The following is a 26,077-nucleotide window of genomic DNA, read 5'->3' on the forward strand; positions in this document are numbered from 1 at the left end:
GGTGGCAGTGCTCTCCCCTGAAGTGGGCACCATCGAGATCTAAAGCTCCAGGTGGCTCAGGCCCGTTCACCAAAGCCACACTAGGGATGAGAGAACATTTGCCTGGCCTTAACTTCTGCCTTGCTCTCACATAACTTTTGGCAGTGGTGGGCAACCAGTTGATAATTTGTGGGTCCTTACTCCTGGTCATAGCGCATCTTATCTATATCTGTGGTTTTGTAGAAATAGACATTCAAGATTCGAAGATCAGAGAGTGATCTTGCCCACGACATTTGCTAGCTCAGGACGGATAGGAAATGCTGTAGGGGACCGTGGGGCTTTATAGATTGGAAAGAGCTTACAGGTGAACCTCTGGTTACTGAATGTTCAACAAGACAAGGAACCACATTTAACCAAGGGAACAGATTCTAGGTGGGAGAAGTAAATTTAATAGCTCACAGCTCTTAACACGTGAGAGAGACGACAGGGCTCTCTAAAGATCGCCTTACTTTTAAGAGCTATTCCAGGATGTCTCAGGACTCCTGGTAAAAGTGGGAGTGGTAACAGGAGCTGGTAAATAAATGTGGCTCATAGAAACAAGGCCCAGTATACAAGAGGGGAAACTATTCCTGAATGTTTTATCAAGGTTCAACACTCAACAGTTTTGAATGTTCCTAAATGTAAGTAGCTGGATAAATTGTTCATGTTAGACCAGCATGATACTTTGTTAAATATGTTAAGTAGAGAGAGGCGAGGGGGTGGCTTTCCACATAAAAGGGGCATTACTTACCATAACCCTCTGGCTGGGGACCACTGGCGCACGCTCAGTAACTGCTTTCGTCCAGATGATCGTGGTGGCAGGAACACTAGGAAAGAGTGCTGGCTTGGTGTCCCGCTTTCTAACTTGAGCTGTTTATGAACACATATTGTTAGAAGGACTTTACCTTCGCTTTAAGTAGTTTAATTGCTAATGTGAATGTTATTTTCCCTGATTATGTTTGTTTGATGTCATGTCTTAATTCATTCCCAAATCAAAACTAACCTTAAAATCATTTCTTTTCTGTCATTTCAAGGTCTATGGTGCCGCTGCTCCAGGTGATCTCTAGGGGTTCTCCGATGTCTTTGGAAGACTCCAGTCGGATCATCCCTCTCTTCTACCTGTTTAGCTCTCTGTTCAGTCACTCGCTAATTTCCATACATGACAATGAATTCTTTGGAGATCCCATAGAAGGTAAGAGTTTTGTTTTTTGCTGGCTTCATGGCCTATCTGTTTTCACAGATGATAGAGAAGTTTTAAGCCTCTTAAGTCTTTTACTGTATTAAGAAATAAAAAAAAAAAACAACAGCAAAACCCAAGTATGATAGAATATTGGATTATGTTTTCCAGTTGTAGGTCAAAGACAATCATCAATGATGCCTTTTACTCTAGAAGAGCTGATAATGTTGTCTCGCTGCCTTCGAGACGCCTGCCTAGGGATCATCAAGTTGGCTTATCCAGAAACAAAACCAGAAGTTCGAGAAGAATATATTACAGCATTTCAAAGTATTGGAGTTACAACTAATTCTGAAATGCAACAATGTATACAGATGGAACAGAAACGATGGATTCAATTATTTAAGGTATAGAGTATATGGGTTTTTGTGTGTGTATGCGTGTGTTTACTGAGGTCAAATAATGTACAAATGTGTTCTGACTTGACTCAAAAGAATAGAAGTACAGCTTTGTTTTAGGCATAATTTTTAATTTGCAGAATTTTTTTAAATGAAGAAAAGTTCATTTTCATTTTACTTTTGCCTTCTTTGAAACCCTTGTTTTTACATTGTTAGTTACATGCATCTTTTATAAGTTGCTCTAAGTACTTTGAGAAAATGAATTATAAATCAAATTTTTAAATATTTTCATTTTTCACTAAACGATCTCTTACAGATTTTATTTTTTTAATCTTTTCAGAAATTGATTAGCAAAGGTGGGGGATAAGGTCATTAATGTAATGCAAGTTGCATATAAATTATTTTAGAATACCTTCACTTCTAACCATGCTGAAAGAGAAGTTATGAGTTACTGTGGCTGGAGCGCTGGCAGGAAGTCACCACTGCTGAGACTGTAACTGTGGGGTAGAAAAAAAGAAAAGAAAAAGGGTGCTTGACTTGCCATGAAATTTCTGCAGCAAACATATCTAGTCAGCTAAAATCGCTCATTAAAGGAGTGAGAGCAGAAGAAGTGCATTTTCCAAATTGAATGCTGGATTTACAGTCCGTTTAATACCCGCGACCCCTCGCACACTAATGTGCAGTTCGAGTCATCAGCTGTCCCTTCAGGTCTTTTATCACTGCTTTTGTCAAGCTATCTATTTAATTGAAAGAAGTTAATTGAATGAAAATGATCAACTAAGCTTGTATTAATATTGCTAATGGAACTTTCTTCTTGGCCATGTTTGGAGAAAGATGTCAAGCTAGACTTTAGGAAAGGCCCATTAATGCTTGCACTTAACCTGATGGGCTAATTAAGGACTGCTTATTCATCCGACGAGTGCACGATAGTCTCTGTCCAGCCCATTCTGCCTGATTTTACAACACATTTCACTTATGAGCATGAGCATTAGTAGCAGTGAGAGTAACTGATAATGTTTTGATTGCACTGAACACAGTACTAATGCATCATTGAATTTATAATTTGTGCAGATTGATGTAATATATGTTTGCACAATTTATTTTAATTACCTATCTCTATATTCCCAAGTAAACTTTAAAGGGCACATGCTGAACCCTTAATATATCCATTCTTAAAGATGGACAGTTTTGCAACTTTTTAAGTTAAAAATAATCTACCTAACCTATTTCAAACTTATAATTCTTAGGTAAACTTGGCTGGATATGTATATTGTGGTAGCATATGTGTTTTTCTTCAAGTATTTAATTAAACTCTGGGATCTTTGTTAATAAAGCTTTTCCATTATGTAGGATATCAGGTTTTGTGTACAGTATCAGATAATCTTATTTTATAGCACCTATTGAGAATTTCATAATTTTCATATGACAGGCTTATCTTTAGGACCTAGAAATCTCAGGATTTAATAATGCTATAGACGGTATTTTCCCCTGGCCCTATTTTATTTTACTTTAGCATTAAACGAAAGTTTTGTAGTGGATGTTTTCTTACGCCTCAAAATGACTCATTACCACTTGATTAAGGATTGAAGGTTTTAGGAATTAAGGAGAAGATCCACTTTTTAGGTATGGGATTGTTTTAGGTTTGAAATTGAGTTGTTACAAAGACCTTCTGAGTTTAGGACAGTATTGTTTGAAGACAATTTTTTGAACAGGATTCCTGTTTTTTGGGGGGTAAAAAAACAAAAACAAACTTTTTGATACTACCTGATGGTAAGCTGAGCCCTAAAAATAATGAAGAATTAAGGTATAGTCTTTGTGTTGTAGAGAAGGGTTCAGCTACTACTGTTTTTCTTTTAAGAAAAAACTATCTTTAATACAAGATAAAAAGAATCCCCCTCAGTGGTTCCTGTGTCCCAGACAGTATTGTAAGAGCTTTACATATACTGAGTCATTGAACACAGTAACTCTGCCAGGAACGTGCAGTTATTACTCCATTTTAAAGATGAGGTCCCACAGCTGGGGGTGGTGGCAGGGATAGAGCCGGCCCTTGAACTCAGCTACTGCTCTTCCTCCCCCTCCAAAAAGTACTAAATAGAATGTTAGCATTTTTTGTGTATTTTAGTGCCACATTTGTGTTGAGGAACTCAAGGTAGAATCAACCAAAGAAGGTAACAGCATTTTGCCAATGATTTCCTGCCTTCCACTGATTTTGACAGAATTGCAAATGATGAGACCTGACTTCTTCAACCACCAGCCATTTTCATTTTTCAGTCTTATGATGGTCCTTTCAAACTAATTTCTGTGAGAGGCTCTGTTGGCTGGTCACAGAACATAGAATTTTAAGTGGATAGAGTCATCTTTCTTTGTCAGTATAAGAATTGAGGTCAGTTGCTAAGCCCTGCATTGACACTGCTAAAACAGTTTATGCATTTATCAAATTTATAAACTCCTCTTGAAGTGTAATTTATAGCTATAATTACTTTAGCCCTATGAGGAGATAGGAAGTCCTGTTTGATATGCCTTTGTGTGCAGCTATCAGCCTAAATAGGAGCCACCTGCAAGTAACAAGGTGCATCGGGGAGCAGGAAGGACACTCTTCAGGCTGTTCTCATCTGTATGGGGAGAGAGAGGTCTATGTTTGAGTGATGTTCACTTTCTCGGTGGCTGATTTCATTTTTCAGTTCCAGAAAGAATTTTTTAAAAAGTGAACATTAAAACAACCACACCCTAACATAACCCTCCCATGCCACCATTAGGTATCCGTGTTCAGCAAAACAGTACACCCCTTGTTCTTGTAGAGCTGCCTCACGCCCTTTTCCATCTTTGAAGGTTTTTGTTTCTGACTACTAAATAAAATGGGTACTTTAAGAAATAATTTTGTAGTGTTTTAAACATTCTGGAGAATCCTGTTGTCTTTTAAAAATACACCAACTTTCACGAGTAGTAACTAAGGGCTTTATAAGACTTGGTTCACCTTTGACATGGGTAGCCTGCATCAGACGCTTCATGGCCCCTGTGGATTCAGGCGCCGCTCCCGCCAGGGAATGCTCATTCCACCCCGTGCTGGGGAATTGTGAGCGGTGTTGGCGCAGCCCTTGCTCCCTCAGCACTTTTACGTGGTGAAAAAGACAAACATTCAGCGAATCACATTGAGACAAACGAGATCGGTACCGTTAGAGCACATAAGACGGAAAAACAGCTGCTGAGGTCACTCAGAACTTTTCATTCACTCCAGGGGAACAGTCATTCTGGTCTGCGAGGTGGTGCTTTTGGAGCTGGTGCTTTATTGGTGTTTCTCGTGTTTCATATCCATCTATTCTTCATTAGGAACTCAGACGTGTAAAAAATTCCTACAGGATTTACATTTACCACATTGTACATTGACCACACTTAAGTACCCATGGATTATGTGCTATATTCTGTACTTTGTATTGAACTTCTTGAAGAATTACCTAAGATGTTTGATTTTACTTACCAGATTTTACATATACAATTTAAGATAAAAAGAGATTATTAGGGGCATCTGGGTGGCTCAGTTGTTAAGCGTCTGCCTTCGGCCCAGGTTGTGATCCCAGGGTCCTGGGATCGAGCCCCTCATCAGGCTCCCAGCTCAGGGGGAAGCCTGCTTCTCCCTCTGCCGCTCCCCCTGCTTGTGTTCCCTCTCTCGCTGTGTCTCTCTGTCAAATAAATAAGTAAAATCTTAAAAAAAAAAGAAGAACTAGGCATTTTAAAAAAAGATTATTATTTTATATTAAATGTAATTTAGTCTTGCAGTTGCCTTTCACAATTTGGACTATATATGTACTTTTTTTGGGTTACAATAATTTAACTGGATGTCAAGAATCTCCATTCAGAAATGTGAGACTTTACCCTCAGTAGCCTTCAGCCGTTTAATGTACATACAATGCTGATTATGTATATGATGTAGCTAAATGTGGTGCGTAAGCATATCTCCTCGAGTCACTAGGATTTCGTGTCATCGTTGTAGCCAGTGCACTCAGAAACATACGGGGGTCCTGTGAAAACAGTGCCTGTTAACTTGCCGTCTTGACCTGGGACAGCTGTCGAGGGTGGTTTTTATGAGCGGTTTCTACGTTTCTAAGCAGTCACCTACTTGATCTTTTTAACGTTGGGTTCAGGGAGCCTGTTTACATATATCACCTAGTCTTAATTCAGATGGTAAATAATAGAAGATGTATAGCAGTTGCATGTGTTTCTGAATGTTTACTTAAATAATTTTTTGAGTTATTGAGCGTGTATATAGTCTAAGGTTTAGATCTAGTGTGGAAGAACATGATGTGGGCGACTAGAGTTAAACACCAAATAAATGTAATAAGTTCTATTTATAACTATTGAAATCTGCTGAAACTGTATATTGAGCTAGGTACACCTAATTATTCCAGTGTTTGCTTGTTTACTGTTTTATCTTCATATTTCTTAACATGCTAGTTCTCGAGTAACTGCATACATATCAGGATCTCCTGGGGAACAGTTACAAACAGTTGACTGGTTTCACCTCAAATGAATGGAATTAAATTCGCCGTTGCTGGTGCCTCTGCATGGGCTTCATCAATAGGAGATTTCAGTATGCAGGGAGGGGTGAAGAACCATAGGCCTCACTGCACAAAGAGGTTACTTTGGGCAGATAATTTATAACCTTGGATCTCAGTTTGCAAAATTGGACTTATCCATGACTTAGGTCTTGTTTAAATCTAAAATTCCTTCAGTTCTGGAACAGTCTTCTTTAGTAGGCATATCTGTGCCAGAAAATTTAATAAAATTGACTGAAAGACTGCCTTCAGATCTCAACACTGCCTATCTATTGATCCAGTTCAAAATTGTGACCCCGGTTTTCCTTACCTTTTACAATCTTCAGTCAGTTTCTGTAATTTTAGCGGTTACCTCAATATATTTTCCTTCTCAGTACTAAGTATTTGTGTAGAAGTTGAGTGTGTGATCCTGAAAATGGGTGCAGAGAAAGGGGATGTGATCAAAAATGTTTTGACATCACAAATGGACTCTACAGGGGGCACCTGGGTGGCTCAGTTGCTGGGCGTCTGCCTTCGGCTCAGGTCATGATCCCGGGGTCCTGGGATCGAGCCCCGCATCGGGCTCTCTGCTCCGCGGGAAGCCTGCTTCTCCCGCTCCCCTGCTGGTGTTCCCTCTCTCGCTGTCTCTCTCTCTCTCTCTCTCAAATAAATAAATCTTTAAAACAAACAAACACATGGACTCTGGGAAATTTTCACGGTTTCTTAAAATTTGCATTTTTCTTTAAAACTTAGAAGAGAACTAGTTTAAATGAAGGAGGAAAGTGTTTTTAGTTGAATTTAAGACATGGGATTTGACATTTCTAAAAGAGTTTTTTGGGAATTGGTCCAGGGCTAGTATTGCCAGGTTTAGCAAATAAAAATGTGTCACCCAGTTAAATTTTAATTTCAGATAAATAACAAATGCTTTTTTTAGATAAAAATATGTCCTATGCAATATTTTGGATATATTTTGGATACATCCAATGTTTGGATATACATTTTTTTAAAAGCAGTATTTGCAGTATATTTATACTAAAAAATTATTTGATTTTTTTTTTGAAATTAAAATTTAGTGAGGTATCTTTTATTTTCTCTTGTAATCCTGTCCAGGACTCATCTTCAAGGTTGGCTTGCTGTCAAGTCTGGTAAGACCTGCTTTTTCACAGTGACTCTGGACAGCTCATCCTTGACACACCTCCTGAGGCCCCTGTCACTTTGTGCCTCCCACTTTTTCCTCCCTCCTTCTCTCTCTCCTTTTTTTTTTTTTTAAAGAGGGTCACTGGTACCAGGACATTTATACGTAATATGTGATTACTTCTTTTTTTATACTTAAAATGTGAAAGTAAGAAAGGGGGTGCCCTGTATTAAAACTTTTTATTTTTAATTTCACAGTAATTTAAAAGAAGAAAGCAAGTTATGACATTAATTGCTTCATAGATAGTTTAATATTTGTGACCTGTAGAAAATAAATGACCTCATAACCATAGGTTGAAAAAAGATGACTGCCAGGAGGCGGATAAAAGGTTTTATTCTGGAGTTAGGCAGCCCTGGCCCTACCCCTTGGCAAGCCTCAGAGCAAGTCTCTTACCTTCAGCAAAGCTGAGTGTCCTCCACTGTGCGGTGGGGAAAGTCAGTCCACGGGATGTCAACATCCAGTGGGACACTCTGTGTGTAACCCATAAGTGAATGGGTGCAATTAAATCAATACGTGTACATATTGGTCAGAAAGCATGCCTTTTGGGGCGCCTGGGTGGCTCAGTTGGTTAGGCGACTGCCTTCGGCTCAGGTCATGATCCTGGAGTCCTGGGATCGAGTCCCACGTCGGGCTCCCTGCTCAGCGGGGAGTCGGCTTCTCCCTCTGACCCTCTTCCCTCTAATGCTCTCTCTCTCTCTCATTCTCTCTCTCAAATAAATAAATAAATCTTAAAAAAAAAAAAGAAAGCATGTCTTTTTTAAGAGTTGTGTATTATGTGTGAATTTCAGCCCAGTGTCTGTTCAGTGTGAACTTATTTAAAATACTGATAACAGCTGGTTATGAAAGTGGAAAGATGGGCTGTGATATTCTTCATACAAGATGATCATGCTTCAGTCTCTGCTGTTGGAAGAGCAAATGTTTATTTGGTGTGCTCTGTGTGCACTGACCTGGACTCGTTCCAGACAGGATCACACACGTAGCGGAGATGTAAGTGCATTAGGTCAGTGACCATACTTTGTTATGACCATAAAGTTAACCAGATAGAACCCCAAACTAGGCTGTTCTTAGTCTACCTCAGATGCATTTGAAATCAGTAATCATAAACCCATAAACCCCTGAGTAAGCACAACAGGGTGTCGAGAGTTGAGGATAACCAACTGCGAGTTAACTAACCTGAGCTCATTTCTGCTGATTCAAAAAGGATATTACTGTAGTATTAGGACAGACTTTCTACAGTTCACTTGGTAAGAAATATCCATCAGTCAGGAAGCTGTATTCTAGATCCTGAGACGTTTGTACTGATGTAGTTTCGTCTGTGTGGCCAGACTGCGCGAGCATTACTTTTTCCTCTGTCCATGGGCATCTCATGCAAGTGGTGTGTCCACATGCTAGGAGTCTAAGGTGTCAACCAAGGGCCTTTTCCCACCCATTTTTGTTGGACACAGAATTTTTGGTATCCCTGAATACCAGGATTTGCATGTCATAAACGTTTGTATTTCTATCGTATATAGATGCCAAATTGTGAAATTTTAAAGGTAGATCTCTGTTAACAATTAAAATTATGCAATCTTGTTTATCTTGTGGGTATATTTGGTGGAAATTTATCGCATTATCCTAATTTTATTCCTTACCCAAGTTATATTTTATCCTAATTCCTTATCCAGATTATATTTTACTTGATTAGAGGCAGTGTGTGTAGAGGCCTGGCTGACTTTTTCAGAAAACATCATCATAGTCTTACTTTAACTACACAGTAGTTGTGTGATGAAATCCTGTTTGTAAAGGTTTAAGACTTTGGATTTACAATTTTATGTTGGTTTATCACGAAGTACGTTTGTATTTAATATAAAACGTCAGGTCTTTTTTATTGTTTAATTTCTTTTTTAAAGATTTTATTTATTTATTTTGAGAGACCGAGCATGTGCGTGAGTGGGGGGAGGGGCAGAGGGAGAGAGAAAATCTCAAGCGGACTCCACGCTGAATGCAGAGGCCACCGTGGGGCTCAGTTCCACGACCCTGAGATCATGACCTGAGCCAAAATCCAAGGTTGGACGCTCAAAGGACTGAGCCACCCAGGTGTCCCATCAACGGGTCTTTTTTAAATAGGCAGTGCCATCAGTTCTCTTTAATCATGTATTTTTAAATTTACAATTAATTACTGATCCTAAGTCAATCATCAGATACCTGCTGGGTTTCCAGGTAGTTTAGTCGGGAGTTTCTTCATCGGGAGTTTCCTGCATAGCCAGGGAAGGACTAATGCTCATTGCAAAAGGAGTAATGAAACGGTTCAGATGCGCTGGTGTGGGGAAGCTTTATGAAAGAAGTTAGACTGAGTTTGTGTAGAATTAAGGTGAGAGTAGGCCTGGCTCCAGAAACTTACATAAGGAAAATACTAGAATTGTTTTTCTTTTTTTGACAGATGTCAGAGATCCATCCAGGACACTTTTTTCCCCTGAGTACTCTGATAGAGTGTCTTTTCAGGAAAATATGAAATGCTATTACTGTAGGAAAAATTTTTACAAAATTGCTGTATACTTGGAGATTTCCTGCATTATAGCCCACATGAGCTAATACATTGCCAAATTTGTGTTTGAAAACTTCATTACTACCTTCTTTGTAGTCTGCCTTTAACATCTTCCTGATAATTTTCCTCCCTTCGTTGGCACGTAACTAACTGCTTTGTACTTGAAATTCATTCTTGTGACCACAGGATGAGGTACTTCTCTGTGGCCTGATCTGCGGTGGCCTAGGGCGGGCCTTGCGGCCAGGCCCCTGCGCCCTCAGGCCTGTGGCGGGGAGCACGCCCCATCCTCTGCTGGCTGGTGCCGTTGCTACCTTTGTGCCGGGGTCGTTCCTGAGCTTGTTCCGTGACTTAGCCCTGTGCTTCCTCCGCAGGTGATCACCAATCTAGTGAAAATGCTGAAGGCCAGAGACACAAGGAGAAATTTCTGTCCTTCAAACCACTGGCTGTCCGAACAAGAAGATATTAAAGCAGATAAGGTTTACTGAAAAATCTTTCTAATATGTTTTGTTAAACATATTTTTTCAGCTTTTATTTTTCTGGGGAGAAGGATAAGTTCTTTTAAATTGTTTCATTTATTACTTATTATTTAACTAAATATTAACAGTAAGCTTTTTTATTAATTCTTAGGTCATAGAATATATAACGGTATCATTGACTTAAACATACATCCTGAGTTTATTATTAAACCTAATTTTCTCCTTTAACTACAAATTATATTGGACCCTTGTGGTTCTTTGTTGGGATTGCAAGAGATTTTGCTTTTATTGGTGTCATAATTATCAGTGTGTATTTAGCACTTAAAGGAGATGGAATATGACCTTGATTTGCTAAAGGAACAGAGACAAATTTGAATATTACTGAGATCTAAATCTAAAGTAGATTCAATAGTATAAATATTTTTAGAAATTTAACTGACAAGGTCATGAACTATGTGAATTTCTGACGAATCAGAATTTTCATTCTTGTCAGAAAAAGGCATGATTGTATTCATTTCAAAATCTTGGGGATTGGGTGGGGCAGAGAGTGGAGGGTGTCGAAGAGACATTCAAGAAAGGAGAGCAGTGGTGTTTTACACCAGGTTCAGATGCTGCGTCCGCACAGATCTTGACACCATGTTCAGATGCTGCGTCCGCACGGATCTTGAAGCGGGTGGCTTCTAGCTGTGCCCGCTGGTTAGGCTGAGATACCATGCCCCATCCTATAGTGCTGGACGTCCTGTAGCGAGACCCCGGGGGCTGGGGGCCTCTGAACAACACTTACCACCCAAAGGAAACAGCCTTTGGTACGATGGGGCGTTCTGTCACTGGAGGGCACGGGAGCCATGGGCGGCTCCAACCCTCCAGACTAGGTGCAGTGAACTGAACCTCAAATAGACTTAAATCTGCTAGTTCGTAAATATACAAAAAAGAAGAACTTGATTGGCCATCTTGTGGGATGCAGAGGAACCACCTCATTTTGAGACTGGCTTGGAAAAAAGGAGTCATGCCCTGAGCCTGCCTTTCCTTTATGAACTTTATGTAGCTCAGGCTAAGCAAGTAGTGGTGATGGGAGAGCCTTCTCGGTGTAGAAGTAGCTAATAGTGCATGAACCAGGGTCCCACAGTCTGCAGGCTGTGATGAGTAGGCAGTGCCCCTGGGGTGCAGACCCCACGGGGACCTGCTGAGACCGGGCTGGAGGCCCCCGCAGATGAGGGTCGATCACTGTGCTGGTGCTTGACTCCAGAAGGCTCAGCTATGGAAAAATGGCAGCTGAGCCAAACTGCATCTGGTGGCATAATTGATTCCTGTTTTGGCAGAAGTTCTCGATCTCAGGGCCGACCTCAGCAACCAGACACGTGCCTCTTGAGAGAACATGCTGCCTGTGAAGTGTTTTGGCCAAAAGTCCAAGTTGGATGTGATGACACCTCTAGGTGTAATTGCACATTTATAGGGAAATGGAGGGCCTAGAAGCCCATGTGAACACCGAGGGGACGCAGCTAGCAAAATCCAATGGTCGGGAACATTGCTAGACAGCTGACCGGGGCCACAGCCAGGGCTGAGGGAGCAGGCAGAACCTCGGGCTGAACAGAATGTCCACGGACCCCAGCCCTCCTGGGATACTGATGCAGACAAACTAAGTATTTAGAATTAAGAGACACTGAATATTTAGTAATAAGAGGAAATTGTTAATTCTTTAAGTGTGATGTGTTTTCATTTGTAAATGGTCATATTATGACAGTTTACTAGATGCAGATATTATACAGCATTAAAGAGAACAAGTAAGATTTCCTTGGGATGTATTAGGGAAAACGGTTACAGTGTGAAAGTGTAAACGGGCAGCCAAGCAAGGAGAGAATGCACGAAGGGGACATGAGGTCAAAGAGCAGGACCTGGCTGACGTGTAACGTATGCACAGCGTCCACGTGGTCCACATGTTGTGGCCAGTGAGAGCTCGTGCCAGGGCACGAGCATGTACTAAGCCAAGTTGCTGGCCTCACAGGTCACCCAGCTCTACGTCCCGGCTTCCAGACACGTGTGGAGGTTCCGGCGGATGGGGAGAATCGGCCCCCTGCAGTCGAGCCTGGACGGTGAGTTCTCTGTGGCCTGGCACATTTCTCCTTCAGCCCAGGGTCGTGGGCTCTTGTTGACATACTGGGAAATCCACTCTTTTTGATGTACTGTTCTGAAATTTTTTTTTAACTTTTTTTAGTGGGGGAGGGGCAGAGGGAGAGAGACTCTTAAGCCCAACACGGGGCATGATCCCCGCGACCCTGAGATCATGACCTGAGCCGAAATCAAGAGTCGGAGGCTCAACCCACTGAGCCACCAGGAGCCCCTAGTGTTCTGTGATTTTTGATAAACATCTGCCTCCGTGATCAACCACATAGAAAAGATTCATCACTCCAGAAATTATCTCATGCACCTTTGTAGGTAGCCCCTCTCCCCAGCCAGAGCCCCTGGCAACTACTGACTTGTTTTTTGTCCTGATAGCTTTGCCTTTTCCAGAATGTTTTTAAATGGAACCATATAGTGTGTAGCCTTGTGAGTCTGGAAAGGAAAACTCCAGGCATACCTCTGAGACATGGCAGGTTTGGCTCCAGACCACCGCAATAAAGTGAATGTCCCAAAATGAGTAAAACGAAGTTTTTTGGTTTTCTAGTGCATGTGAAAGTTAGTGTGCGGGGGCACCTGGGCGGCTCAGTCGGTTAAGCGTCTGACTCTTTAACTCGGCTCCGGTCTTGATCTCAGGTTGCGTGTTCAGGCCCTACACTGGGCTCTGTGCTGGGCGTGGAGCCTACTTAAAAAAAAAAAAAAAAAAAGTTAAGCATGCAGTAGCATTGCATACATACATACCTTCATTAAACATACTTTCAGCTAAGATGCTGACCATCGTCTGAGTTTTCAGTGGCTGGTAATCACTGATCACAAATCACCATAACAAATATAAGTATGAAAAAGTTTGAAATATTGAAAGAATTACCAGAAACAGAAAGTGAGCAAGTGCTGTTGGGACATGCTGGATGCGGGGTCACCACAGACCTTCAGTTAGTAAACACCATGTCTGCAAAGTGCGGTGAAGTGAGGTCATATGTGCGCAGAACCTGACGAAGGTGTTCCCCTGTGTTGCAGTGGGTTTGGAGTCCCCGCCTCTGTCTGTTTCTGAGGAGAGACAGCTGGCCATCCTGACAGAGCTGCCCTTCGTGGTTCCATTCGAGGAGCGAGTCAAGGTGTGCACTTTGGTGTCTTTAGAAATTGACTGTGTACTGCATCATTTCAGTGTGAAAGAATTAACACCAACGCAAAAAGCTCTGAAGTTGCTTAGTGCCTAGCTGGTTATATAATTGTTATTTTTCTCACTAGACTGTAACAGTTGACAGTGATTTATAAAAGCATAGTCCAACCAAATACCTCTGTATAGACTTGAAAGATTTTTTTCCTGTAGTTGTAACTGTAGTTTAAATGCCTGTCACACCATTGTCTTCTTACAGTGGGAGTAGAAGGTCTTTTTGTCTAGTAAATTTTGCATTGTTTTTGAAAATGCAAATTTTTTTTAAAAGATACACTTCTGTACATTACGTTGAAGTTATTTATTGCAAATACTACTTTATAAAAGAGTGATGGCAGGTATCTTAAATTCCTGCCTGGTGACTTTTGACGAGCATACAAAACTTTGTTTACATTTATCTGTTTTGAGATTTAAAATGTTTTGTTTGTATTCACCAACTTAGCAAATTTCTAAAAACTACTAGGCTCTATTCTTAAGTAATGGCTTTGAGAGGGTAATTTTAGTCCTGCCCACTTTCTTTATAGGATGAGCAAAAGAGTGAGTTTCTTTTAAAGCTATTGGTGTTTCTTCGTTAAGACACATAGGCACACAGGCACAGATGTAACATGACATTACATAGTTCCTGAGCTCCCTCTACTGGATTTTTAGCATCAAAAAAAATTACTTGAATTTTATTGTTTAGGGAGATATTCTTACTAATATTAATATACAGCTTTACAAAGCTATTCTTTTCTCTTTACCACCTGGGATTTTCTAAAGGGTTTGCAAAAGAAAATACTGAAAATATACTACAGCATGGGATTTTTAAAATTTGTTACAGATTTTGTTATAAAATGGAGGAAAGGGGCAATATTACAAATACATAAATATTACACATTTACTGAGAAGGCATAAAGTCCACATCTGATACCTTGGCTTTTAAAATTTGCTTCAGGATTTATGGAGATAGAAAAGTTAAGATTTATTTAGCAGTTTTTCCTTTTGTTGCTTCTATTTCTAACAAGAAGTCTGTTGCTTCAGATAACCTGACAACTTCCCCTGTTTGTTAGATCTTTCAGAGGTTGATTTATGCAGATAAGCAAGAAGTTCAAGGAGATGGTCCATTTCTGGATGGAATTAATGTCACAATAAGAAGAAATTATATTTACGAAGATGCTTATGACAAACTTTCCCCAGAAAATGGTATATGTAATTCTGTGTGTCTGCATGTGGCAGGGGAGGCGAGGGATTATTTTAGAAAAAGGTAATCTTAAAACATTAGTGTCCGTCATCTTGTTCCGTAATGACTTTTTAACACTGGAATGTACTATGTCAGATTTGGTAGATGTATATTATCAAATAACATTGACAAATAATTATCCCAACAGGAGCCTTTCAAATACTGATTTTTTTTTTAAGGCAAGAAACTCCACCCACAAATGTCTGCATCTAAAATTTAGTTGACAGCCTTTAATTCTGAAAATGTTGATGGGCAGCCATCGACATTCTTTATTATGGTATTATGATAATCTATTTATGTATATATTCTAAACTCTAAGCCATATTTAACATAGCAGAAGAAACCCCACTGCAGTCCAGACCCCTCTATAGACAGACATGTGCATCAGTGACCAGAGCGAGTCACGCTCAAACAGTGATTTGGATCACATTTAGAGCTCAGCGACCTGTTTTGTCTCATGTGACTATTTGACACCCAGTGTTAAATGTGTAGTGTTATCATTTATATATTAATAATTTTAACTTCAGAGGATGGTATTCATGATACTGCATGAAATTGGGGCTCGATCAGTGCAGGGAATTAACAATGGAAGCTTGGCAGGATCTGGAGCACAGCTTTAGGAGGTGATGGGAGGGTGTCAGAAATGAAAGAACAGTTGCCTCTTCTAGGGGAGCAAAACTTCAGGTCATTTTTTTCTTAAAGAGCTGATTGTGTTATACTGTGGGAATAACAGAGGACGGCGAGCATCAGTCACTGGCCCCTTCTCTGTCCCAGGTTTTGTGTGTGAGGGTTTGATATTCACAGGATGTGGTTTTGTCATGGAATCTGGGCTGCAAGACACCACCAGCTCAGTCCTGACCCCTGGCTGTGCGCTCTCCACTGCACCAGCGTGCTCTTGCCCAGCATAGCATGTTTTTAAATCTTCTCTGTGAAGGAGGCAAAAATCTGGTACTCTGACTTCCAGCCCAACGTACTTTTGGAAACAAACTGGGCCTCCCCCCGTGGGGATCCGGTCCCCATACATCAGCTGTTGTAGTGGCTGCGTTGTGTCTCCACACGGGGTCCTTGCCCATTGCCCCCCTCAGCTAGCTGGTGCTCAGGAGTTGTTGGATCTGTGATTGAACCTGGGGAAGACTCAGTCGATAGACAAGATGGTAAATGTGCCATCAACTCAGAAGTGTTGAGAGTAGAATGGAGGGGTGGTCGATGCCGGAGAGTTTTATAAAGCCGTGGGATTTAGGAGAGGGAGCAGTGACAGACTCGGCCGTTCGCGCACAGCCGACTGTGCACACACTTGGTGCGGGCTTGCTTCCTCCACGTGCCAGAGTTGGAATGAGCTCCTCAGCCCAAAAGGAGAATATGTATGTATCAGCAATTTTAAATTAATTTTAAAACTATCTCATGTAGATGATTTCTAAAGACATTACTGTCCAGGGGCCCCTGGGTGGCTCAGTCGTTAAGCGTCTGCCTTGGACTCAGGTCATAATCCTGGAGTCCTGGGATCGAGTCCCGCATCGGGCTCCCTGCTCAGCAGGGAGTCTGCTTCTCCCTCTGACCCTCCTCCCTCTCGTGCTCTCTCTCTCTCATTCTCTCTCTCTGTCAAATAAATAAGTAAAATATTAAAATAAAATATTTTTAAAAAAATTTAAAAAAACATGATTTTTTTAAGCCATGTGTTAAAATTGGTATTTTGCTAGGGAAAGTAGTAAAATTAAATATCATCTCAGAATGTTGCCTTTACTTCTGGAAAATTGGTGTGAGGTGCTGTGTTGGCTGATCATTTACACATAATCAGTTAATATGACTGCTCCATGTGCTGTCTCATCCTCACAGCGCATCCAGCCTTTATGGACACGCATCATCTCGTATTCATGTCTTCTCAGGATGGTTTTCTTCCTGTCTCTCTTTTTTTTAAGATTTTATTTATTTATATAATCTCCACACCCAACGTGGGGCTTGAACTCACACCTCCAAGACTGAGCCAGCTGTCTCCCTCAGACCAGTTTTCTGGAGTGTGGGTGTTGGCCCTGTGGATGACCAAGCTGGCTGCTGGAGCTCAGAGAGGTGGGGAGCCCAGCAGGTGCCGGTGCGCCAGTCCCAGCCCCAGCCCCGGGCTTCCACAAAGCTCTCATTGCCCCACCCCGCCCCAGTGTGCGACCGTGGCGAAGCGATCACAGTTACTCTCAGGACTACTATCGCTCTTTTTTTTTTTAAAGATTTTATTTATTTGGCAGAGAGAGGCACAGCGAGAGAGGGAACACAAGCAGGGGGAGTGGGAGAGGGAGAAGAAGGCTTCCTGCGGAGCAGGGAGCGTGAGGCGGGGCTCGATCCCAGAACCCTGGGATCATGACTTGAGCCGAAGGCAGACGCCCAACGACTGAGCCACCCAGGCGCCCTAGGACTACTGTAGCTCTTGATATCATCATCCGTTAGCTTGGATGAGAATCCGCTAGAGCTGACTCTGAACTGTACTGTAGTCGGTTCCTGAGAGCCTTGCGTGTCTGTGCTTTTGTGTGTGAGTTGGTTTTATTTTGTTTCATTTAACAGGCAGGATTTATGACATTGTTTTCCTGAAGAACAAACTATAATAGGGTAAAATCAAAGTAACATTTTACTTAGGTCCCCCCCCCCACTGAAACCTTAGTATATAAGTAGATATTTTAAATTTGTTCTTAGAAACAAGTAGTGGCAAGGTATCTCAGGCTAGATTTGATTCTGAAAATATTATTTTGCTGTTGTATATTACCGTTCACAGAAATGAGCTTCAGGGAACACAGAATCTCAATTCTAGCCAAATTAGAGGGGTGACTTCGGTGACTGGCCACTGAGTCTGCAAAAGCTGACACACTCCCGCTGTCCTTGCTGGTGCTGCGGGTGGAATGAGTGTGGGAAAGCATGGGCCGCAGTGGAGCAGTTCCCGCTTACAGCATTTGTACACTTAGAATTTTTACAGAATCTGCTACCTGCTGACCATCAGTTTAAGAAATATTACATATGACAAACAAATGCTTAAAGTTCATCCTTAAAACTTGGTATTAAGAGGAGTATATAAAGGTGAGAAATATCCGCTGTATTTTTGTGTTGCATCTATAATTTATCCGCTTAGTTTTCTCTTGGCATTTTACCTAGATCTTGAGATTGAACGTATTTTGTAATCCTGTTAATTAAAATACATGCAAATAACATATTCATGGAGTCTAATCAGTAAAAAGCATGTTCTTCATGTAACTATAGTTAAATTTTAAAAATAGAAGAGAATATGGTTTAGTATAAAAGCCTGTGCTTTGTAGGTAATAGACCTAAATTATAGCATCCCCTTTACAGTGTTAGCCATAGGTCTGTAGATACATAACTCAGCCTTCCTTTGACTTGGTTTTCTCACTGCAGAATGAGGATAATTCTTTTTTTTTCTTCTTCTTCAAGTTTTTATTTAAATTCTAGTTTGTTAATGTACAGTGTAATACTTGTTTCAGGAGTAGAATGTGGTGATGCAGCACCTCCACACAACACCCAGTGCTCATCACAAGTGCCCTCCATCCCTCCACCCATGTAGCCCCTCCAGAAGGGGGTAATTGTTAACCCAGAAAGTTGTTAAAGGACTTGAAGTAATGTGTGTAAAATTCTAGGTAATTTCTAGCTTGGGGTAAATACTCAGTCGTCGTTACTCCTTTACAAAGTACAAGAGCAAGCTGAAACCAGGTGGTTTAGATCTGTTTGCCTCAGTCCTGCGGGAGATATGGGCGTTAGTGCGGAGCTCACCCGACACAGCCTCTGTCCTCTCCCCTGCCGGCTCAGCGGAAGACGAGGTCTGTACTGCTGGGCACAGTGGTGTAGATGTCAGTCCATACAGTAAATCGTCCTGGCCCTGTTTGAGCCAGGTTCTAGAATAGTCTAGAACAGCCGGGTTCTGTGACTTCGGAAGTACTGACGCCCGCCCACCGCCGTGTTGGAGGCTCTAGCAAACATGTATTCTGCTAAGCCCCTTTCTGGAGTGTTTTCTCAAGGTCCCCTGTCCCTTGGGAGGTTTGGGGTGGCCGCACAGGAAGCCTGAAAGATGGCAGCCGCTCATGAGAGCCGTGGAGCACTGGTGCCACGTGCCCGCCTGGGCCGAGCCGCTCTGCACCCACCACGCTCACCCAGCGGCCCGCCCCTCCACCCCTCCCCGCCTGCTGAGATTCAGAGCACCCGCAGGACGCAGGGGGGAAAGGAGGAAGGACGTGCCAGTTACTTTTTCAAACCTGCGCCTTGATAGAGCCTGTCCAGTGAAGACCACCTGGTTTTGACTTTTGGCAGAATCCCTTTCATTGGCTTGTATTTGGGGTCTGTTGTATCGCTGTAGGGGAGTTAGCCCAGCCATACTGTCCTCTTGAGGACCTGGCTGGACGTTTTTCTAAGATACCAGGCATAATTAAGCAATTTTGCAAATTTTTTTTGTTTTTATCTTTGTGGCACACTATAACCAAAAAGACTTCCACCTTTTTCAGCCAGATAACACTTTGAAATGAAAATGGAGACTCTGGGTTCTGACTCTCCTGCATCATTCACCTCTTTCCAAGACTCTCTACTGTTGCACTGATGTCTCCTTTATTCATTTTTTGCCTTTCCTGGTAACAATTTCTGTTCCCCTTGTATTCTTATGTGCTTAACTCCCTCTCTCCTCTCCTTGTAGTTTAGAGTGTTTTAGAGTGTCACGTCCTTTAGAATATGAGGGATAACTTAATTCTCTCCTGAGCGCTCTGTCTCCCCTCACCTCCATGTGTGATACATGAACTTCTTTCTCTCTTTCTCCCGTTGTCAGCTTTGGGGGAAATACGGGTCCATCTCATCGTCTGTTTTTACTCTCATTGATTTTTTTTTTTTTGAGTCCTGCATTAAAATATCTCTAATATTCTTGCTCCCCTTCCCAAAACTTCCTGTAATACCAGCTTATTTTATTGCCTTCTTTTAAAATCCTTTCTCCTGGTACCAACTGCGGCGGTCGGCGTCATGGCAGGGCAGGCGTTTAGAAAGTTTCTTCCCCTCTTTGACCGAGTTTTAGTTGAAAGGAGCGCAGCTGAAACTGTAACCAAAGGAGGTATTATGCTTCCAGAAAAATCTCAAGGAAAAGTGTTGCAAGCAACAGTAGTAGCTGTTGGATCGGGCTCTAAAGGAAAGGGTGGAGAGATTCAACCAGTTAGTGTGAAAGTTGGAGATAAAGTTCTTCTCCCAGAATATGAAGGCACCAAAGTAGTTCTGGATGACAAGGATTATTTCTTATTTAGAGATGGTGACATTCTCGGAAAGTATGTGGACTGAAATCATTATTAAAATGGCATGAAGTGAAGCTGCCCATTCCAGTGAAGTTGTGAAATCTTTCATCATGTAAATAATTTTCATGTCTCTCTTTTATAATAAACTAATGGTATCCAAACTAATGATATCCAGTGTCTCTAAAATTCAGTTTTAGTGTACTGATACAAACATTAGTAAATAAAAATGCATAAATGAGTGGTTAAAAAAAAAAAATCCTTTCTCCTCCCCATTAACCCCCTTGCTTTCACAGAGCCTGATTTGAAAAAGCGGATCCGTGTGCACTTACTCAATGCCCATGGCCTGGATGAAGCTGGCATCGATGGTGGTGGGATTTTCAGAGAGTTTCTGAATGAGCTGCTCAAGTCAGGATTTAACCCCAACCAGGGGTTCTTCAAGACCACTAATGAGGGGCTCCTGTACCCCAGCCCAGCCGCTCAGATGCTCGTGGGAGATTCCTTTGCCAGACACTACTATTTCCTGGGCAGGATGCTTGGAAAGGTAAAGTAACTTTGTATGGAAATGGACCCCAGACCACAGGATGTTGAAGTTTTGCCTTTCTATGTGGTTGCTCTGTGTCACTGAAGGTGTTTATTCAGAATTGCTAAAGTAATTTTGGTGAACTCTGAACAGTATTCTTTTACATAATAACTAACACCTCATCGTTACGTGTTGCATGCACAGTAGTTACACACATAAATCATTTGGAAAACCTGGGGGACATACATTATAAAACCCTGTTTGTCGAAGTCTCTGGGTAGATGTCTCTTGCCATCAGTGTGCACCTTGGAAATATCGTCAGTCTCCCCGTTGCTCTTGTCCATAGTGTTCAAGTGGTTCTTTTAAGGTTCTGTAAACGTGTAAAGTGCTACAGGGTGGAAGACCATAGTTGTTGGGTGTGGGCTAAGTGTTCTGTATGTTGTATGCAAACTCTAGGAAAAACGGCCATTAAGGATGACGTGATCGGGGCGCCCGGGTGGCTCAGTCCATGACGCGTCTGCCTTCGGCTCGGTCATGATTCCGGAGCCTTGGGATTGAGCCCCGTGTCGGGTTCCCTGCTCGGCGGGGAGTCTGCTTCTCCCTCTGCCCCTGCTGCTCCTCCCCCTGCTCATGCTCTCTCTGCTCACTCTCTCTCTCTCTCAATAAGTAAATAAAATCTTTAAAAAAAAAAAAAAAGGATGACATGATAGAAATGCTCTAGTAACCAGAATGCTACGTACCTGCGGACCAGCTACACAGACTCCTGTAAATGAAAGGAAAAAATTGATGAATGGTGTGTGTAGCCTCGTGGAAGTGTCCTATTTAGTGGTGAAACTGATAGACTAGATCCGTCCTAGCCTGTTGTAGCTCCTTCATCGGCCATAACAGAACCTCACGGACCTGTGTCCCTCACAGTTGTGGGGGCTGGAAGCTCGTGGTCGGGATGCCACGTGTCTCACTTGCTGGGGGCCCTTTGGTAAGGACACCGACCACATCCCACAGGCCCCACCCCCTAATGCCATCGCCCTGCGGGTCAGGATGTCAGCGCGGGAACGGCAGGCGGGGAGACTCCATCTAAATCAAGGGTGGCTGGCTGCTTCCCTGTGGCTCAAATGCAGTCCAAAAAAGGGATTTAGTGGTTTTTTTCTTTTTAATTGATTATTAACATTTTTAAATGGAATATTTATATGCAAGGTTATATTTCTGGGTTACTTCATTTTATTTTGTTTGCATCTTTATACTTGAAACGAATTCCACGTCAACAGTTGCCAATCCTAGCAGGATGCAGCTGGTAAATATCCCAGTAACATCAGTAAGTGAGACTTAGGTCTTAAACTGTTCTAGGGCGCCTGGGTTGCTCAGTTGGTTGAGCGACTGCCTTCGGCATGGGTCATGATCCTGGAGTCCCGGGATCGAGTCCCGCATCAGGCTCCCTGCTCAGCGGGGAGTCTGCTTCTCCTTCTGACCCTCTTCCCTCTCGTGCTCTCTGTCTCTCATTCTCTTCTCTCTCTCAGATAAATAAATAAAATATTTAAAAAATAAAAAAATAAACTGTTCTAAATGAGGTAGGAAATCATCTAGGTCATTTCCCTGGGAAATGAAAAGCTGATTCCTGATTTTTCTTTGAATGAATGATTCGTTCCACTCATCATAACTCTGGGATAGAGAAAACCTGATGCATGTGGGGCAGCGTGCAAGGATCCCCAAGTATTCAGACTCTTGCTAACAAATAGTCACTCTAGTGACAGTGACACAGGTTTACCCCAAACCCACTGTCTGAATCAGAAGCCTGATTTAATATCCTGAGAGCTGAGGGGAGTGCTGGAGAGAGCGCAGTGCTCAGGGCTCAGTGGTTCCCTGCTAGCCCTCCTCAACCGAAGGATGCACACCTTCCTGTCCTCCCCACCAGCGATGCTGGCTCCTCACAGGGGCTTCAGCCAGCTACCAGCTCCAGTTCAGAAGATATCTTCCTTGTTTTCATTACTGGGGATCTATCTCGCAGCATAGAATAAAGATGGAACCTACCTGGATCTGTAAAGGGTCACAGCATATCCAGTAATAAGATTATTATTAAATAGGGGCGCCTGGGTGGCTCAGTCGATTGAGTGCCTGCTCTTGGCTCAGGTCGTGATCTCAGTGTCCTGGGATCAAGCCCCATGTTGGGCTCTCCACTCAGCAAGGAGTCTGCTTCTCTCTCTCTCTCTCTTTCTCTCAAATAAGTAAATAAAATTTTTTTTAAAAATCGTTAATGTATTGTTATAGATAGTTAAATGTTTTCCATGGTATTTGGAGGAAGTTCATTAGGGTTTTTGGATAGTCTGGGAATGCATTTTGGTTTCCCCTATTTAAGAGTGGGTTAGGAATGCCCGATACAGAATATTTACTGTCTAGCGCATTTTGAGGGACAGATTGGATTATAACACAAGAATCATAATTGGTGCAGCTTCTGCAGGTCAAAGGTATGACTGGAGGTGACACTCTGGAACTGAGGGCAGCAAGCTACAGCCTCTGGCCTCCTATTCTTTGTAGTTAAAAAAAAAAAAGTTTTGTTAGAATTCCAGCAGGGATCAGCATTTACATTGTCTGGTTGCTTTCCCTACAACGGCAGTTGAACAAAGCCCAAATAAAGCCTGTGCTCTGGGGCCCTTTCCAGGACAGTTTGCTGACCCTGCTGTAGGGCTAAGCCAACAGACAGATCATAAAGAACGTTTGTGTCGCATGGTCTCCATGCTGTGGGTCATGGAAAATCAGTGTTTTGAGCAATGGCTGAGACTTACTACATTTGTAAGGAGACAACATGGGGCGAATGGATTTTAGAGGGTGAGACTCAAGAATTAAGAGTTAAGGGTCTGGGACACTGGCGTAGGTCCTCAGTGTGATGCTGTGAGCTCAGTGGAGACTGAAGAGTGACCACGGGATGTGTCCGCAAGTCTTTCTTTCCCTGGCGCGTTTTCTTAGAACTGCTTTATTGAGATACGATTCACATACCTGAAATTTGCCCACTTGATGTGCGATTCAGGGCGCCTGGCTGGCTCAGTCGGTGGAGCATGCAACCCTTGATCTTGGGGTCATGAGTTTGAGCCCCACGTTGGCTGTAGAGATCACTTGAATGAATGAATGAATGAACGAAGGAATGAATGAATGAATGCTTTTCAAGTGTACGGTTCAATAGTTCCAGTGTAGTGAGGGTTGTGCAGCCGTCACCTCCGACACATTTGGAACATTCATCTCCTGTGTCTGTTAACGGCTCTCCTTTCCCCTTCCCAGACCCTAGGCAAGCGCTAACTTACCTTTAGTCTCCATAGAGTGTCCTGTTCTGGACATTTCATGTAATTGCACCACATCTACGTGGCCTTTAGTGACTGGCTTCCTTCACCTGGCGTCATGTGTCCAAGGATCACCAGAGGTGTACACGTCTGTGTCAACACTTCGCTTCTGGTTTTACCAAATCATGTTCCCTTCTGTGACAACCACATTCATCAGCTGATGGGTGTGGGGTTGTCCCTGGTGATGTTTTTAGTGGAGTGGTTTGAGAAAAATGAGTTTGCTGTCGGGTGAAGAAGAGCGAAGGTATAAGAGCAGAAAAGAGTGTCGGTGGCCTTTTCAGAAGGCTTCACTCTGAAGGGAAGGAGAGAGAGGATCCCCAGAGAAAGAACATGTTCCAGAAAAGAATAGGTGGGTTGGGGGGCGCCTGGGTGGCTCAGTTGGTTAAGCGACTGCCTTCGGCTCAGGTCATGATCCTGGAGTCCCGGGGTCGAGTCCCGCATCGGGCTCCCTGCTCGGCGGGGAGTCTGCTTCTCCCTCTGACCTTCTTCCCTCTCATGCTCTCTCTCTACCATTCTCTTTCTCTCTCTCTCAATAAATAAATAAAAATCTTTTAAAAAAAAAAAGAATAGGTGGGTTGGTTTTCAAAGATAGCGTAGCTTTGTGCAGGTAAAATGTCGATAAAGAGCCAGGTGAGAGGGATGACTTAGCATGCTGGGAAAGACACAGCAAGGGACTAGTGAGCCGCCATGCTCCAAGAGAACTGTCTGCGTGGCGTGGCATGGTGTCTAGCCGGCACGGGGCTAGTTCAGGGAATTACATGTACCATGTAGTTCTCAATCAGTTTGGGTGTAAGTGGCCATTGGTGGCCTGTGACTGCCGTGTTGAGCGGCTCTAAAGCACACATGGAGGTGTTGGCTTCAGGTGTCATGAGCAAGGAAGGTGGGCCAGGGGATGGTCTTGGTGTAGACTGGGTGAGTAAGGAAGGTCAGAAGGTGAGCTGTTGCTGGCATGGGTGCCTGGCTGATGGAAGGATGAACAGCCAGCCTGAGGATTCAGCCCTTGGTGCTTTGGCATCCAGAGAGACTGCAGGGAGTGGCCGTGTGGGGAGGGAGATCAAAGAAGACGGGGTGTTAGAAGGGAAGAAAGTGTATCAAGGTCAGGAGGTGAACAGTGACCCCCTGCTATGAGGTTGGGAGGATGGGGACTGTGAGGGACGAAGTGGTGCCCCCTACGGTGACGTCAAGCCGAGGGGTAAATCCAATGCGTGCTATTCACGGACTCAGTATGTAGGAATTGTGATTAATGGGTCTGTCATCCTTAAGTAAATAATTAAGAAGTTAATGTTGCTATCATCATTATTTTCTGTGAGAATTAATCAGAACTATCATCATTTTCAGCTGTATAGTAAAATTTCTTATAGATCAGATTTGTAGCTCTGTTCTCTGTTCTCTCTACCTATGAAACAGACCTGCCATTGTTCACCTTGGAGTTGCCCATTTGAGAAGCAACTTATAAATCAGTGTCTGCAAAGCAGATCATGCACTGACTTTTAAAAAAATGAATAGATAACATGGGCGCCTGGGTGGCTCAGTTGGTTAAGCGACTGCCTTCGGCTCAGGTCATGATCCTGGAGTCCTGGGATCGAGTCCCACATCAGGCTCCCTGCTCTGCAGGGAGTCTGCTTCTCCCTCTAACCCTCTTCCCTCTCGTGCTCTCTATCTCTCATTCTCTCTCTCTCAAATAAATAATAAAATAAAATCTTTAAAAAAAAATAAAAATAAAAAAATGAATAGATAACAGCTTTTTTGAAATATAATTCACATTCCATAAAATTCAGCCTTTTAAAGTGTACTGTTCGGTGGTTTTTAACATGTTCACGGAGGTGTGCAGCCGTCACCAGTTTCCTTTCAGGGCGGTTGCATCGTCCTGGACAGGAGAACTCTTCGCACATTGGCAGCTGTTCCCCGCCAGCCCTAGGCCGCCACTCATCTACCGTCTCTGTGGATTTGTCTGTTCCGGACATTTCATAGAAACGGAGCCTACAATTCATGGCCTTTTGTGAGTGGTTTCTTTGACTTAACAGAATGTTTTCAGGGTTCCTCAACATCGTAGCATGTGTCAGAACTTCTTCTTTATAGCTGAATGATATTCCATTGTGTGGATATAAGACATTTTGTTTATGCATTCATCCATCGATGGACATTTGGGTGTTCTCACCC

The 26,077-nt window shown here is 42.6% G+C and overlaps 1 protein-coding gene and 1 pseudogene across 1 annotated transcript in view; both read left to right on the forward strand.

Moving 5' to 3' along the window:
• UBE3C (ubiquitin protein ligase E3C) overlaps positions 1–26,077 on the forward strand; it is a 118,998-nt gene that overhangs the window by 54,680 nt on the left and 38,241 nt on the right. Inside the window, exons 12-18 of the mRNA XM_025859133.2 lie at positions 1,053–1,210; positions 1,367–1,599; positions 10,210–10,314; positions 12,317–12,404; positions 13,447–13,544; positions 14,653–14,785; positions 20,365–20,612. Of these exons, the coding sequence (XP_025714918.1) occupies positions 1,053–1,210; positions 1,367–1,599; positions 10,210–10,314; positions 12,317–12,404; positions 13,447–13,544; positions 14,653–14,785; positions 20,365–20,612 (1,063 nt within the window). The remainder of the gene's footprint in view (positions 1–1,052; positions 1,211–1,366; positions 1,600–10,209; positions 10,315–12,316; positions 12,405–13,446; positions 13,545–14,652; positions 14,786–20,364; positions 20,613–26,077) is intronic.
• Positions 19,784–20,309, forward strand: LOC112813892 (10 kDa heat shock protein, mitochondrial pseudogene; annotated as a pseudogene).

This window comes from Callorhinus ursinus, unplaced genomic scaffold (assembly GCF_003265705.2).
Source record: "Callorhinus ursinus isolate GAN/ISIS: 27379988/994484 unplaced genomic scaffold, GSC_fseal_2.0 scaffold99, whole genome shotgun sequence".
Lineage (NCBI taxonomy): Eukaryota > Metazoa > Chordata > Mammalia > Carnivora > Otariidae > Callorhinus > Callorhinus ursinus.